Source organism: Dendrobium catenatum, unplaced genomic scaffold (genome assembly GCF_001605985.2).
Source record: "Dendrobium catenatum unplaced genomic scaffold, ASM160598v2 fragScaff_scaffold_845, whole genome shotgun sequence".
Classification (NCBI taxonomy): domain Eukaryota; kingdom Viridiplantae; phylum Streptophyta; class Magnoliopsida; order Asparagales; family Orchidaceae; genus Dendrobium; species Dendrobium catenatum.
The window spans coordinates 291,310-307,190 of NW_021319307.1; the positions used below are offsets into that span (position 1 = coordinate 291,310).

The 15,881-nt window shown below is 33.9% G+C and overlaps 1 protein-coding gene across 4 annotated transcripts in view; it reads left to right on the plus strand.

The window, feature by feature from the left end:
* The window catches only part of LOC110101209 (lysophospholipid acyltransferase LPEAT1), a 90,793-nt gene that overhangs the window by 4,681 nt on the left and 70,231 nt on the right, over positions 1-15,881 (plus strand). For all 4 annotated transcript variants that reach the window (XM_028696789.1, XM_028696788.1, XM_028696787.1 and 1 more), the window contains 3 exons: positions 6,019-6,138; positions 6,290-6,327; positions 6,529-6,593. In XM_028696789.1, coding sequence (XP_028552622.1) covers positions 6,019-6,138; positions 6,290-6,327; positions 6,529-6,593 — 223 coding nt within the window. The remainder of the gene's footprint in view (positions 1-6,018; positions 6,139-6,289; positions 6,328-6,528; positions 6,594-15,881) is intronic.

Below are 15,881 nucleotides of genomic sequence, written 5' to 3' on the forward strand. Positions count from 1 at the left end.
AACTAATAATCCCACTAACAATTTAATTAATTATTTAAGTATTTTTAGTTAGCTTTAATTATAAATTATCTTACTAATCACTTAAGAATTCTACGAGTCGCTTCTTCAGCTCCTTCGTTGCTGTTCGACTTCGCTCCTTCGATGAGATTCCCTTTCCGGCGGATCGTAAGTTATGACATTTTGATTGGAAGCAAACACTAGAGCTCGCTCGCTGTAAAGGTAACTTTCTCCCTTTCAAGCTCTTTTTTGGCCAAATCCCATAAATCCGCTGAACTACATGATTTAGTAAAACCGAGATTTATGGCAAAGTTAGACAAACAAATGATTTATTCTGCCGTGAGATTTACGAGGGGCTCAAATCCTATTATGTGAGTTAAACAAGGGAGAATCCATGCTAAGTCCTTGACGGATGTTGGGATTGACTGCGATCGACGGAACGCTAGGGATCGACACAATTACTTCTTTGGGGATGTGCTGCAGGATTGATGCGATCGATCCTGCGAGATGCGATCGCCGTTGCAGGACTATGGAATCGACGCGATGCGTTGTGAGACACTGGGGGTCGTAGCCGAAGTGGAGGTTGTGTGTTGCATGCCGCTGGTCTGCACTGCGAGATGCTACTCTGCTATGCAGGATGCTAGATTTACCCCTAGGTTTAGTTGCTTGGTTGCTTGGGTCGAAGAAGGGCTTGACTGTACCTTGAGGATTCACTAATATGTTGCTCTGCGCTGTGGGACTATCTCTTAGAACATTCTTAGTTTATTCCGATAATACCCTCGTGACCATCTCACTTTTTCATTTAAAATTGACGACAAAATAAAAAGTCCTATTTGGAGGAGTTGAGGGACAAATTGATCCCTCAAAATAGTTGTGGACCATTTTGGCCCCTCACGAAGAATTGATGGACCATTTTGGTCCTTTCCTCATTCATGAATAAAATAATAAAAGAAGATTAAATTAAGTTTTTGTTGATGCTTGAATTTATGGCATGACAGATTCTATACATTCAAGCTGATTTGTCATTAGCTTCAATTTGAATCATGGATTTTTTTAGCATTTGATTATATTTTTACGAAACTCTTGTTGAACAAAACTGATTTGCACCTTTACTCAAATACAGAAGTATTGCCCTTGATCAAATTATGTTTGTGATTATCGAAAGTCTAATTGATGCTTAAGCTCATGTGGTTCTCAGTCTTCTCATTTTTTATGATGACAAATATACTTTGGTTTTACAATCATTTTGGTTTGATAGTAAAGTCTTTAGTTTATGCATAGATGTTAATATTAAGTGAAAATTATGATGTTCAAATTTAGGTACGCTTATAGAAATAATTAAGTGAAAACTTATAAATAGTATATTAGGACAAACTAGCTAGAACAAGTAGCAAGTGAACACTGAAGTAGTAGATAGATATAGACACGTGAGCACCCTCCTCACATTGATCTGACATATGTAAAATAAGTTTTAACAATTGATAACATGATGGATCTACTTTTTGACATTACAAAAGGGATACAAATTCATATTGTTAATAAAAAATAAGAGTATGCTCTGGTTAGTCATTAATATGATGGTCATGATGGGCGATATCATAAATCTCTGACATAAATAATTTTGCCCTAGAACCATGTATGATTTGCATCACATCATTATTATTATTGCTGCCACCTTTCATCTTCTGGTGAAATATTTTTCTTAATTTTAAATTTTATAGGAAAATATTTCGTCTAAGAATCTTGAGAACAAGCATGCTAATGTTGTTCTTGTGGAGGAGGTGGTGGAGCTATTTCTTCGCCTTCTTCAACACTACCATTGATGTCCCTAATGCTCAGTCTTTCAATATAAATAATATGGAATGAATGATTGGAGAAAAGACGTGAATGTGGTTTGGCTAATTGATATAATATGGTGAATTTTAATTTCAAGATAAATGCAATGATATCACTAATAGTCAAAGTTGGTTGATCTATAATGTTAGAGAAAAGGACCAAAATGGTCCCTTAATTTTTTATGAAGGACAAAAATGATCCCTAATTATATTAAAGTATCATTTTTGTCCCTCAAGTTTTCAAAGAGGAATCAAAATAGAGTCCCATGGTGGGACTATTTTGGCTCCTCTTTAAAGAGTTGAGGGACCAAAATGATCCTTTAATATAATTGTGGACTATTTTGGTCTTCCATGAAGAGTCAAGAAACCATTTTGGCCATTTTCCCTTTAATGTTAGTATTATGGATAGAAGTCAGATGCTTAATAGAGAATGAGAGTGTTTGTAATATTAAATTCTCATTGAGCTATACAAAAGTAGGTGAGTGGTGATGTGTGTGGTGTATTGTTCATTCTATAATTGGCTTTAGAAATGATATTACAACAAAGCATATTTTGGATAACATGAGCATTTGTTACAAGTCCCTTTACTTGAGGTATGTTACAAGTCCATTTACTTGAGGTATAATTGGCCATCGTAGCCAGACCGGCCCAGGTTAGCCCAACTGATCGGCCCAGCCCTAGTCAAACTAGCCCTTTGGTTGGGCGGAACCAGGGTAGCAGAAGGGTAGATTTCGTGGTCTGGCCCAGATTAGCCCAACTGACCGGCCCAGCCCTAGTCAAACTAGCCCTTTGGCTGGGCGGAACCAGGGTAGCAGAAGGGTAGATTTCGGCCCCCCTTATGGGGCCCAGGATAGCTATTTTTCACTATGTAAGGAGGTGGAATCAAGGGGAAGCTTTTTATTAAAGTTTCCTAATTATGTTTATGCTGTTTAAGAAGGTTTTAATTATTTAGGAATGTTTTCTAATTGTGTCTAGGAAGGTTTCAATTGTGCTTATTGTGTTTGAGGGCTATTTAAGGGTGTGTTTTGTTTAGGGTTAGTGGGAGATGTAAGCTGAGTTTATTTTCTAAGGTTGTGTGTGAGATTCCTAGTGTCGGCTAGGGTTGTGGGAGAGCCGATCTACCTCTCGAATTGTAGATCAATTATATCTTTCGTTATTATTGAAGAGGCAATAAAAACTCAGCCCCCATATTTGTATTCTTACTTTTTTCTTCTATCTATTTTGTTGTTTTTACTTCCAAGACGCATAAGTATGTTTCAAATGATAGATTTTGCATTCGTCCAATCATACTAAGGCAACATGTGGTTGAAACTATTTTTTGTGATATGCAAATTCTTTTGAAAGTTATTGGTTGTTATCTTGACTTGGCAATTGCATATAAAGAGAGAGAGTGGTTACTATGCTCTGTGCATTAACATGAAGATTTGCAAAAAATGATGAAGAGAAATTTCAAATGGTATGGATGTGTGAGAGGAATGATAAACTGAAGAATCGTATCAAGAAAAATTTTAGGAGTGATTTTCTTGTAGTGACAGTTTTGTATCCTTAATCAGTGATATCCAATATTGGTCATAGGCTTCCTCATTTTCAATCCTCTCCTTGGGATAGATGATTTTCAGCTCTTGATCTTTTACTCTTCATTGCTAAAATTCACTAAATAACAATTAGAATAAGAAACAATTTTTGAATTACAAGTAAATGGTGAGATGTGAGAAGATGAAAATGGCATCTGTAGCAATGCGTAAGCTTAATAGTCCAAAAAATCCTCCCGAAAACAAAAATGTGTTCTCGCCGGCCTAGAAAATTATGAACGAATAGCCAAGAAAATTAAAACAATATAGTCCACAACAAAATGGTTCAAAAGATATTGGAACATCTTGGGTACCTTGAGCAGAAGAGAACAATTGGAGCACTCTTGCAAACAACGCAGATTATCCGCATCTTCCCCACCCAATCATCTACCTCTCATCGTATACTTCCCGGGCCCATTCCGGATCTCCGCATCCTTCTCGAATAAGCCAATGTTGTCACAGCCGAATAAGCAAGAACCGCCGGCTACGACAAGACGAATGATGAGTTACAACATCGTCGTTTCAAAATTACTTGCCTTTGAGCGGATTGAGAGGAGGGAGAGGGATATGGATACAAACCAAATGCTTGTGCGAAGAAAATCTATGGGTGGCGTGGCGTGATTTCATGTGCGGAAGGCAATAGAGGCTGAGCTCTCCACTCTTGGGTACCTTGAAGATGGTTCCCGTCAGAGGAGGAAGAAACAAAAATGTGTTCCCACCGGCTGCTCTATCTCGCCCGCGGAATTCTTTTTTTCGCTTGGTTTTGAGCAAGTTTGCTTTACATGGAAAATGAATTAACGCGGTGAGTTACGAATACATTAGGAATTTACTTCACTTCACTTCATGACCAACCAAACACCAAAAGTGATGAAGCAAAGCATTCATTATGCTTTGTATTCACTTTTCCTCCAACCAAACAACCCCTTACTAGACTAAAAGATAAGGGAATATCCAATAAATTAATAAATTTGTGATATGCTCTTCCTATTTACTTTGCAACCAACAAAGTCAATTGAAAAAAAAAACCCAACAAGATCAAATGAAATATCATGCTTCGGATAGTAAACAACTTAACCAAGTGTAACCATAAGATACGTAAATATGTGCTTAATTGCAATCAAATGAAACTTTATTAGATCTGTTTGGAAACGAGCTCACAAACAAACATTGAAAATAATGTCAGGTCAGCTCGCTAAGGTATAATAAAGAGGCTATCATGCTCCCATACTGCTTAACATCACAGATTTTTCTTTGGGATTCTTCTTGCTAAATGGATTGGCTCATAATTTCTTGCAGCCTTGAATATCTTGATGTCAAATTTCTTAATAGTTTCATAAATTTATTTGGTTTGACTTAGGAAAGTTCTTCCTCTTGTCTAGAAAGCATAAGAAAAAGATAAGTTATCCTTTCATTCTCATTAAAAAAAAATTGCCTATATACTTTGAGAAAACTTGATACACGATGTTTCATAAGTGGAGCCTACAAAAATATCATCTACATAAATCTGGAAAACAAGCATGCGAGAATTAGTATTTTCAAAACTTAGCTAAAATTTACAATCCCCTTACAAGTATGCTTCAGCGAAAAAGGTTCTCATTTTATCAAACCATGCTTATTGTGCTTACTTGATTTACATTTCTAAGTTTAAAGATGTGATCCAAATGATTTACATTTTCAAATCCAAGGGGTTATTTCACGAACTTGTCATCCTAAGAAATGCCATTTAGAAAAGTATAGTTAACCTCCATTTGACAAAGTCTAAAGCCCCTAAAGCACACAAAAGATAGTAGCAATGTAAGGCTTCGAGATAAGCTATATGTATAAAGGTCTCCTCAAGATCTATACTCTCTATCTCACTAAGACCTTTTGCTAAAATTGTGGCTTTATTCCTAACTTACTATATTTATATCATTGAGTTTATTCTGAAATATTCATATTCTTCCTATAACACTTCATACCGTAGGTCATGGAATTAACTCTCAATGATCATCCCTAATGAATTGATTCAATTCCTATGGCAGAGGTATCGACCAAAATTCATTTGTTAAAGCTTCTTCAACATCCATAGGTTCATCACAGAGAAAAATGCAGCATGATCATTTTCATTTGGTATAGCATTTCTAGTCTTATTACCATGATCTAATGCACATCCTTCATGTCATTGTGCTGTTTTTGATTAGATAATTCTCTTTGTTGTTAAGTGAATCATACCTGTTGTGGAATTTCACTTGATCTATACTTTTTGGTGGATTGAACTAAAATGAACTTACTTTCTTGGCCTATGAGTAAGATTTATGCATGAGTTTCCAACTCGAGAACCATATCTTTTTAAGTAGAAGAAATAACTAATTGCATTCTTTTTTTTTTTTTCTGTTGTGTTTCTTTTAATTGCCAAATTTGTTTCTATTTAGTTCTATTTCTAGGTTTAATAATTATGTTCTTCAAATAAATTTGGCATGATTTTTGCAAGAATGAGTAATAAGCTAATGCTGATGGTTTATGTTGACATTTAAAATCGAATTATTACTTATTTTCCAAGTATAAGTTTAATTCTTAATTGATCTATATGTTTTGGGCTAAATATGCATATATTTTTCCATTCCATTTGTGTTCAGGATGAGCACAGTGAGCAAACCGATGAGTTTAAAAGAGCAGGGGTGATTGTATCGAACCATGTATCGTATTTGGATATTCTCTATCACATGTCATCTTCTTTTCCCAGTTTTGTTGCCAAGGTAATCCAACAAATGTCATTTTGGACCTTTGTAATTTTCAATGTTTGCTGTTTACAGGATGTAGACTTTGTTTTACTTCGCAACTTTTGCCTGACGTATTATCTTTTTTATTTTTGCTCATACAAATTGATATTGGATTTGACGACCCAAGAGATCAGTAGCCAAGCTTCCTCTAGTTGGGATTATTAGGTTAATTCCTACCCGAATATCTAGCTAGATTTTTTTATTCATGAGGCTATAGTTCAATTATTTATGAAGGTTCTCTTTTGATGCCTATTATTCTGTATGTTTATATTTTCTCTATTTCTATGATATGTTATACTTTCTGAGTTGTACTTAAGATCTTTGGCAAGATAAATTATTTTGCTATTGAATTTCTTTGGTCTGCAGCAAATGCCTTGGTTGTGTCTTTGTCCAGAGGGAATCAAAAGCTTCTGATTTTATGGGTGTTTCAGGTATTCAAAATGAGGAAATATTTGCCATTTTATATATCCATGTTATACCATTTGATATTTTCTCTCTAAGATAATGTCATGTCTGTTAATTGCGTGTATCTGGCTTTCCATTAGGCCTTGTATGTTCTTTTGCTTGGCTTGTTGATATGTGACATGAGTGGGAAAATACATCCATGTTTAATGATTTGAATTTTAGTTTTTATTTCGCACTTCAGGTGATACGTAGAATCCAAAGCTGTGTAGAATTTTATGAATGACAATGAGAGAATTGGCTCATTAATTGAGATGCTTCGAACTTATTCAACATTGTGAAAACTTATTCAACATTGTGAAATGCCTGCATGATTTCCGCTAGCTTGGACCTACACTCACTAAGACTTGGTCTTTCTTTCCTTCCTCTTCTGTTGCCATCTCATTGATTCAAGGGACCCTTAATAGGTATCCATCAATTTGTGGGCTATTCTAACTATTTTGTGAACTCATCAATTTGTGTAGTATGCTTAGGTGGATGAGTGGCTTTAATCTTAAAGACATGATACAAAATGAGTATATACGTGAAAAGGTTGGAGTAGCTCCAATGGAAGACAAGATTAGAGAGAGTCGCCTTAGATGATTTGATCACATAAAATGGCGGCTTTCCGATGACCTGGTTAGGAGTAGATGCATTAGATTTGACTTATATTAAAAAAGGTAGAGGTAGACCTAAAAAGACTTGGTTAAAAAATATTAGAAATTACCTTTCTTTATTAGATTTAGATGAGAATTTGACTTGTAATAGGATACAAGAACAACAACAACATCAAGCCTTTGTCCCACTATGTGGGGTCGGCTACATGAATCCTTTTTCGCCATTTTGTCATGTTAAAAGTTAAATTCTCATTTCGTATCCTTTCTCTAAGGGTTAAACCACTCATCCTGCTAAGCATCCTCATCTCTGCAACACTTAACTTAGTATTATGCTTCTCTTTTAATGGCCAACATTCGACACCATAAAGCATTGCAGGTCTCACCACAATCTTATAGAATTTTCCCTTAAGTTTGACGGGGACTTTTCTATCGCACAACAATCCTGAAGCATTCCTCCACCTCAACCATCTAACTTGACTTCTGTTGATAATATCCCCATCTGTTTCACAATTACTCTAAACAATAGATCCAAGATATCTAAAACGTGTACTTTTATTAATGACTTGATCGGCCAAAGTCACAATCCCCTTACTAGGTATATTGCTACTAAAATTACACTCTATATATTCAGCTTTAGATCTACTTAAGAGAAAATCATTAGACTGTAAGGTTGACCTCCATAATTCAAGTTTACCTTCAACTCCCTCTCTAGTCTTATCGACAAAAAGAATATCATTAGCAAAAAGCATACACCAAGGTACATCCTCTTGCAAATGTCTAGTCAGAACACCCATGACTAAATCAAAAAGATATGGACTTAAGGCTGATCCTTGATGTAATCCAACTGAAATAGGAAATACTTGGTCAAACCACCTTGTGTTTGAACACAAGTAATAGCTCATGCATACATATCTTTAATGATTTTAATATAAGCTAATGCATACATATCTTTAATGATTTGAATATAAGTGTTTGACTCTTATGATCGTACGGTACAACGTGTTGTGAGTTATAAACAATTCGTTTGAACGACCACTGGACAAAATTAGTTTTGTACTGATCGTACTGTACTATGCTTGTATCGTACGGTACGAACAGAGATGGAACTCTTGAAAATTAGGGTTTCTTGAAGCCCACTACTTAAATTTTCTAATACTCTTATTAAAAAATCTTTGACTGTTTAGACTTCAAGAAAGAGAGCCTTAAGGGACAGAAGAAGGAGAGCTTTGTGAGATAAGAGAGGGAGAAGTTGTGAGGTGATTCATAAGGTTGCTTTAAGCAAGAATCTTGCCTAGTATGTACAAGCGTCTGCCTTGATTCTCTGTGGTTCCAGAGAAGTTCTTCAACAAAGATCTTGATTTTTTAACCATCACCTAGAGGGTGAAAATAGAGTTGTGGTTCTCTACCATCACTTGGTGTGAGGGGGGGGGGGAATAGAGTTGAGGTTCTCTGCCTGTAAAAGAGTCACGGTTTTCTGCCGCACTAGGTTGGTGAAACAGCGTCTGTACGAGCTTCTCCGCCTTGCTGTGAGAGCAAAATGAGAGTCATTACTGTTTAGTGTAATACTTGGAGAGGGAGTCTCAAAGGAGTGGACGTATGTCAGATTGATTGAACCACTATAAATTCTTGTGTGTTCATTCTGATTATTTTATGTACTTTATTTTTATGCAATTATATATGTGGTTGAAAAATCTGATTTATTTCATTGTTGTGTAATTTGCTTATTTCCGCATCCGGTGTGTCGGTTATTGTGTGTGTGTGTGAAAAATTTTTTAAAGAATTTTTTTTAAATATCCCATTCACCCCCTCTTGATTAGCCTCGAGCTATTTTAAAGGTTCAACAACCTTCACAAACTTTCATATGAGGCTCTTTTGTAATAACTAGTCAACCATCAATATTATATGCAATCTTGTGTAACATGACCATATAAGGCATATTGAAGTTGATGGACACTCTATAAAATATAAGCTTGATAGTGTTTGTATCTATACTTTGTTCGTAATCACATATGAATAACTAGCCGACATTCTCACCAAAGAGTTATTTCGGGCATTTTTTTAAAAATTATCACGCAATCATAGAATGTCATCCATTTATTGGTTGAGGGTGAGTATGAAATGCTATCATAATGTTTTTCAGATAGGATCTACACTTATCAATATTCTCTTCCTCTTTCTTTCTCTTATATTATCACTTTATTGATTTGTGGGATCCCTATTGACTATTTATCAATTTGTTAATTATTATAATTATTTTACTAACTCAACATTTTATGATTTTTTATAATTATTATGTAATTATTATTTCCTTATTTTGCATATTTTTTATTTGAAGCTCTCTTAGGATTTTCTAAATATTACACAGATATTAGAATGAAGAACTTAACCAATTCTTTCCAATTATTTTTAGATTTTGTAATTGGAAGAGGGCAAGGTTTAAAATTGCGTAACTGCGCCTCGAGGCGGTTTTCGTCCGTGAGGCGAGGCGTAAGCCTCGAGGCGGTCTGAGGCGTAAGCCTCACGAACACAGAATTGCGTAAATGAAAAATTAAGGGTTTTAGCAGGAAAATAATAGCAATAATGGAAAATAAGAAAGTAGATGCAATAAAATCACGCCTCAGCCCCTGTGAGGCGTACGCCTCTTGCAAGACCAAAATTGCATAGGCTATGAGGCGTTTTTGGGAGGAATTGCGCAAAGGCGCGCCTCTCATTGCGCAATTTTAAACAGAGGAAGAGGGACAAAATGAACATTAGAGGTATTATATGACATATATACTCATGGTGATATTTTCTCTCTCTTATGTATAAAGCACGAACACATACATGAGGGTGCAACTATGACATGAGACAGATATGGTAGTATAACGTAACTGTTAAAAATAGGATATGACATGTTATGAACATGTTATGCTTTATAAACTATTAATATGAAATATATAATTTCTACTATTCTCTACTAAAGACATTATAGGATGAAGTATAATATCATATACATATATTTCACAAAATAAATCTTTTGCTGGTAAAAGAAAAATAAATTTTATTCGCAATAAAATAAACGCTTGATGACATGAATATTCATTAATCCTTTTCAGTTGTCACATATCTTTTCAATATTTGTATTGCTTGCAAAGTATCAACAAATCTATAAAACAAATAAATATCAATGACCTCTTCGAAATAATTGGAGCTTACGCACTCCACGATCATCATTAGCATTACCAATCGTGCCCTCTTTAATGAAACCTTCACCTTTATATAGAAAAAGATGGCTCATTAAGAGGGAGATTAGCGATTTCATGTATTTTCATATCCATTGTGGTTAATATTACCCTTTATTAAAGTATGTTTGATTTTTTTTTTGTAATAGGATGAGGAATTTGGTTGAGCTAATAATATAAAATGCTTAGCTTTGCAATCATGGGTCAACACCATAAATTATTCATCAAACTTTTCCATTTGTAGTGCCTTTAGAAGCTATAGAGTTTGATCAACAAAAGAACCACTAAATTCAAAGAAGTCAACGAACTCCAAATTAATCATTGATCTCTATTAGTATTTAGAGAATTTTTTTGTTCCACTTATTTGATTTCTCCATATCTTTCCGTGGGGCAACATAGTTTAGAGCTCCACTTAGTCAAGCATGGCTATAATACCTAATAAAAGAATTCATCTAATAAGTAGGAATCATAGTTATGAAATGTGGTAGGCAAAGAATAATGAGAATATTAATAGTTACATTGGATTGATCGAGTGAGCTATACAATGAATAGGAGTTTTGTTTTTATTCCATATTTATAGAATAATGTCACATGCCACCTTATAGGTGGAGTCCTTATTGCCCTCTTTTTGTCATGTTGATATAAGATACCTTTCATCATTTCTATCATAGAATCACACATGTCATACATAAGGTGGAGATAATGCTTGTTAGTATCAAAAACTTTTTACATGTCATATATTGGCTTTGTAAAAACAATAATATATATATTTTTTATCCTACCATAAGTCACCCAATATTTTGTTCTTCACAAATTTTGTCTTGTCTTTATCATCTTCTTTATAAATGTCCACCTATAACTAATCACCATGATCTATAATTCTTATGTTATTATTTTGAATCATATATGCATAATGATTGGTAAAAAAAAAACGTCCTTTCCATTGTCAACATTTTTAACTTCACAAAATCATTACAAATTGACATTCTCATTGTGTGATTTATGATGAATGTCTTTATAAAGTTTGCATTGTCTACTATGTTTGCGATCCAATTACATTATTCATAGATGATCTCATGACCTTTTATATTCTTTGGAGCACAACTTAAATGCAAATTTCAATATGCAAACAACATAAGGAGTTCAAAAAATGAGAGTATTGAGTCTCAATTAGAATTCCTACATCTCAACAAATTAGACTGTTGTTGGTGGTCACTTGAACCACGATAGATGAACCTACTCTCGTATTTACTTCTTTGTTTTGATTTGTAATGTATAACTTATTTTTATACACTCATTCATAGTTAATAACCTTTATAGCCATAGGCTCAGGTTCCTGTAAGAGCCATAAAATTAATTGTAAATTTTCTTTGGGGATTGGTCCAACCATCACAAATAATAGTAACTCCTTTCTTATTCTAAGTATCTTTAATTAGCTTAAGCATTTTTTTCTCATTTGCTATTTTTTTCAATGCAATATTGTCCTTAAAAGATTATAACTAGGTGAAATCTATTAAGTGTTCTTTCGGTTGTATAATCTGCTCATTAATAGGCTCGATAAAACTTGTTGCTTAGATAAGTATCAACGTGCTTAATAGTGTTGGTCATGAATAGACTTGATAAGGCTCATTTGATAGTTAACGAGCCGAGTTCAAGTCAAGTTTACAACAACAACAACAACAACAACAACAAACCTTTATCCCACTACGTGGGGTCGGCTACATGAATCCTTTTTCTCTGTTGTGTGCTATTAAAAGTCAAATTCTTCTTTAAATCTAATAAAGAAATATCATTTATAATATTTTCTAACCAAGTCTTTTTAGGTCTGTCTCTCCCTTTCTTAACATAAGTCAAATCTAATACCTCTACTTTCCTAACCGGGACATCGGAAGGCTGTCGTTTTATGTGACCAAACCATCTAAGGCAACTCTCTCTAATCTTTTCTTCTATTGGAGCTACTCCAACCTTTTCATGTATATGCTCATTTCGTATCCTATCTCTAAGGGTAAAACCACTCATCTACCTGAGCATCCTCATCTCTGTCACACTTAACTTAGTAGTATGCTTCTCTTTTAGTGGCCAACATTCGGCACCATAAAGCATTGCAGATCTCACCACCATCTTGTAGATTTTTCCTTAAGTTTTAGGAGTACTTTTCTATCACACAACAAACCCGATGCATTCCTCCACTTCAACCATCCAACTTGAATTCTGCTGATAATATCCCCATCTATTTCACCATCACTCTGAACAATAGATCCAAGGTATCTAAACATGTACTCTTATTAATGACTTGATCGCCCAAAGTCACAATCCCCTCATTAGGTCCATTACCACTAAAATTACACTCCATATATTCCGTTTTAGATCTACTCAAGTGAAAACCTTTAGACTCTAAGGTTGACCTCCATAATTCAAGTTTACCTTCAACTCCCTCTCTAGTCTTATCAACAAGAAGAATATCATTAGCAAAATGCATACACCAAGGTACATGCTCTTGCAAATGTCTAGTGAGAACATCCATGACTAAAGTAAAAAAATATGGGCTTAAGGCTGATCCTTGATGTAACCTAACCGAAATAGGGAAATACTTGGTCAAACCACCTTGTGTTTGAACATTAGTTATAACCCCTGCATACATATCTTTAATGATTTGAATATAAGCGTTATTAGCTCATTTCTTTTCAAGAACTCTTCATAACACTTATCTTGGAACTTTATCATATGCTTTTTCTAAATCAATAAATATCATATGTAGATATTCCTTATTTTCTCTATATTTCACAATCAAAACTTTTAATAAATGTATGGCTTCCATAGTCGACCTACCCGGCATGAACCCAAATTGGTTTTGAGAAACATTTGTATTATGCCGCAACCTATGCTCCATAACTCGCTCCCATAGTTTTAAAGTATGACACATTAACTTAATTCCTCTATAATTCACACAATCTTGTGCATCACCTTTATTCTTAAAAATAAGAATTAACACACTCATTCTCCACTAATCTTGCATCTTTTAGTTTTCAAAATAGTATTAAAAGGTTTAGTAAGCCAAGAAATTTCTTTATCTCCTTAGCATTTACACACCTCTATTTGAACATCATCAGGTCCAACAGCTTTTCCACCCTTCATTTTCTTTAAAAAGCTTCTCTAACTTCGGTTTTACTAATACGTCGATAAAAACAGAAATCTTTATTTTTATTTAGGGTGCTAAGGTCATTATAGTCAATCTTATTTTCACAATCTTCATTAAAAAGTTTAGCAAAATATCTCGCCCACCTTTGTTGAATATCATCTTCTAAGAAAAGTATATTTTAATCTTCATCCTTAATACACTTCACTTGAACTAAATCCTTACTACTATCTCTTTGTTTGGCTATCTTATACATATATCTTTCTCCCTCTTTTGTATCTAATCTATTATATAAATCACTAAAAGCTAAGAACTTTGCAATGCATATTTCTTTCTTAGATTTCTTACGAGCATCTTTATTTCTTTCCAAATTATTAGAGTTTTTACAATTAAATTAATTTTTATAATAAATCTTCTTATTTTTAATCTTTTCACGAACATTTGGATTCCTCCACTAATTATTTTTACTATTAGGAGCTTTTCCCTTTGATACTCCAAACATATCTTTTGCAATATTTATAATATAACTAGCTACTTTTTCCCACATAACATTAGCATCCTCATGCACAGATAAAAACTTAAGATTTAAAATCTTACTCTCAAAAATATTTTTGTTAATATTCTTTAAATGCCCCCATCTAATATTAGAATATCGTTTTACTTTATTTTTTATTTTCTGCCCCTTTATCTTAATGTCCAAAACTAATAATCGATGTTGAGTAGATAAATTTTGACTTGGAACAACTTTACAATAATTGCAATCCAAACGATCTAATTTTCTTATAAGAAAATAGTCAATCTGAGTTGTACTATATCCTTTTTTATAAGTGATGAGATGATAATTCCTTTTCTTAAATAAGGTATTATCAATTAAAAAATCATAAACTAAACAAAAATCTAATATGGTCTTGCCACCTTCATTTGTCGTTCCAAACCCATGATCACCATGAATACTTTTAAATTATCTACCTCTCTATTAATATGTCCATTTAAATCTCTTCCAATAAAAAGTCTTTCTTCAAGAGGCATCTTTTGTATTAATTCTTCTAAGTCATTCCAAAATTTTAATTTTTAACTCATATCCAAACGTATATGAGGAGCATAAGCACTTATAATATTAACAATCTTTAGCATCAACAATAATCTTTAAAGCTATAATTCTATTTCCAATTCTTTTAATTTTTATAACATTATCCTTCAAACTCTTATCTATAATAACACCTACAGTATTTCTAGTACGACTCCTACTAAAATATCAAAGTTTGAATTCTAAACTATCAATCTCCTTAGCCTTCTCTCCAACCCATTTAGTTTCTTGAATGCACAGAATATTTAACTTCCTATTAATCATAATATCTATTAATTCCATTAATTTTTATGTAAGGGAACATATATTCCAAGTTCCTATCCTAATTTTAATTTCATGGACTAGCTTCTCTGCCCACATCCGTCCTTGATGTGGGAACCCTTGCCTATTTAACACTGCACCCAAGCGCCAGTGCAGCGGCCCTTGCACACTTGTTATTGTATTTAGGCTATACAGCGTGTCCCTTCAAGGGGACACCCTAACATTAACACAATTTTTTAAAAGATTCATGTCATTATTATTCGACAAATTTTACGCTGGCTGTCGACTACCTAACGCAACCCTTCACTTTTCTCATCTAGGACTTGGGACCTGGCAACAATAGTGTTGAGTTCAAGTCAAGTTTAAAAAATCATAATTTTAAATGAATCAAGATTTAAAAAGTAATATGAATAATCGAATTGGGCTCGAGCTAGAGCATGGTTATGACAAATGAGCTCAATTTTGAGCAAGCTCTTCCTTGGCTCGACTTAGTTCATTTGTATCCGTAAGTTCAGCCTGTGGAATGAGAGTCGAGGATTCCCATTGAAAATCTTCTGACACTCTTTCCACTAGCGAGGTTCGTTAGTCTGTAGCGAACACAGCCAATAATTTTCTACGTTGGATATCATTGTCTACAATATATCTTCTTTTTGCATGTATGCTATCTCCAGATGGCATCATAACATGCAATTTAGTTAAAAAGAACATAATTTCAATTGGTAAATTGGTAAAATATATATAAAAAAATGAATGTAAAACATTTGAATCAAACAGAATTGTTTCATATTGATTGGAGATTTAAATCATACTTATAAAAAATTCCTTTGCATCTTGGGGTGTAATGAAAAATATCCTTGTTTTTGCCTATTTATTTCTCTTATTCTTTGAAGTTTTCCTTTTTGCCTGTATTGATGGCTTTTCATAGAATTGAGTCTTGATCTTTCACTGCCTACTTG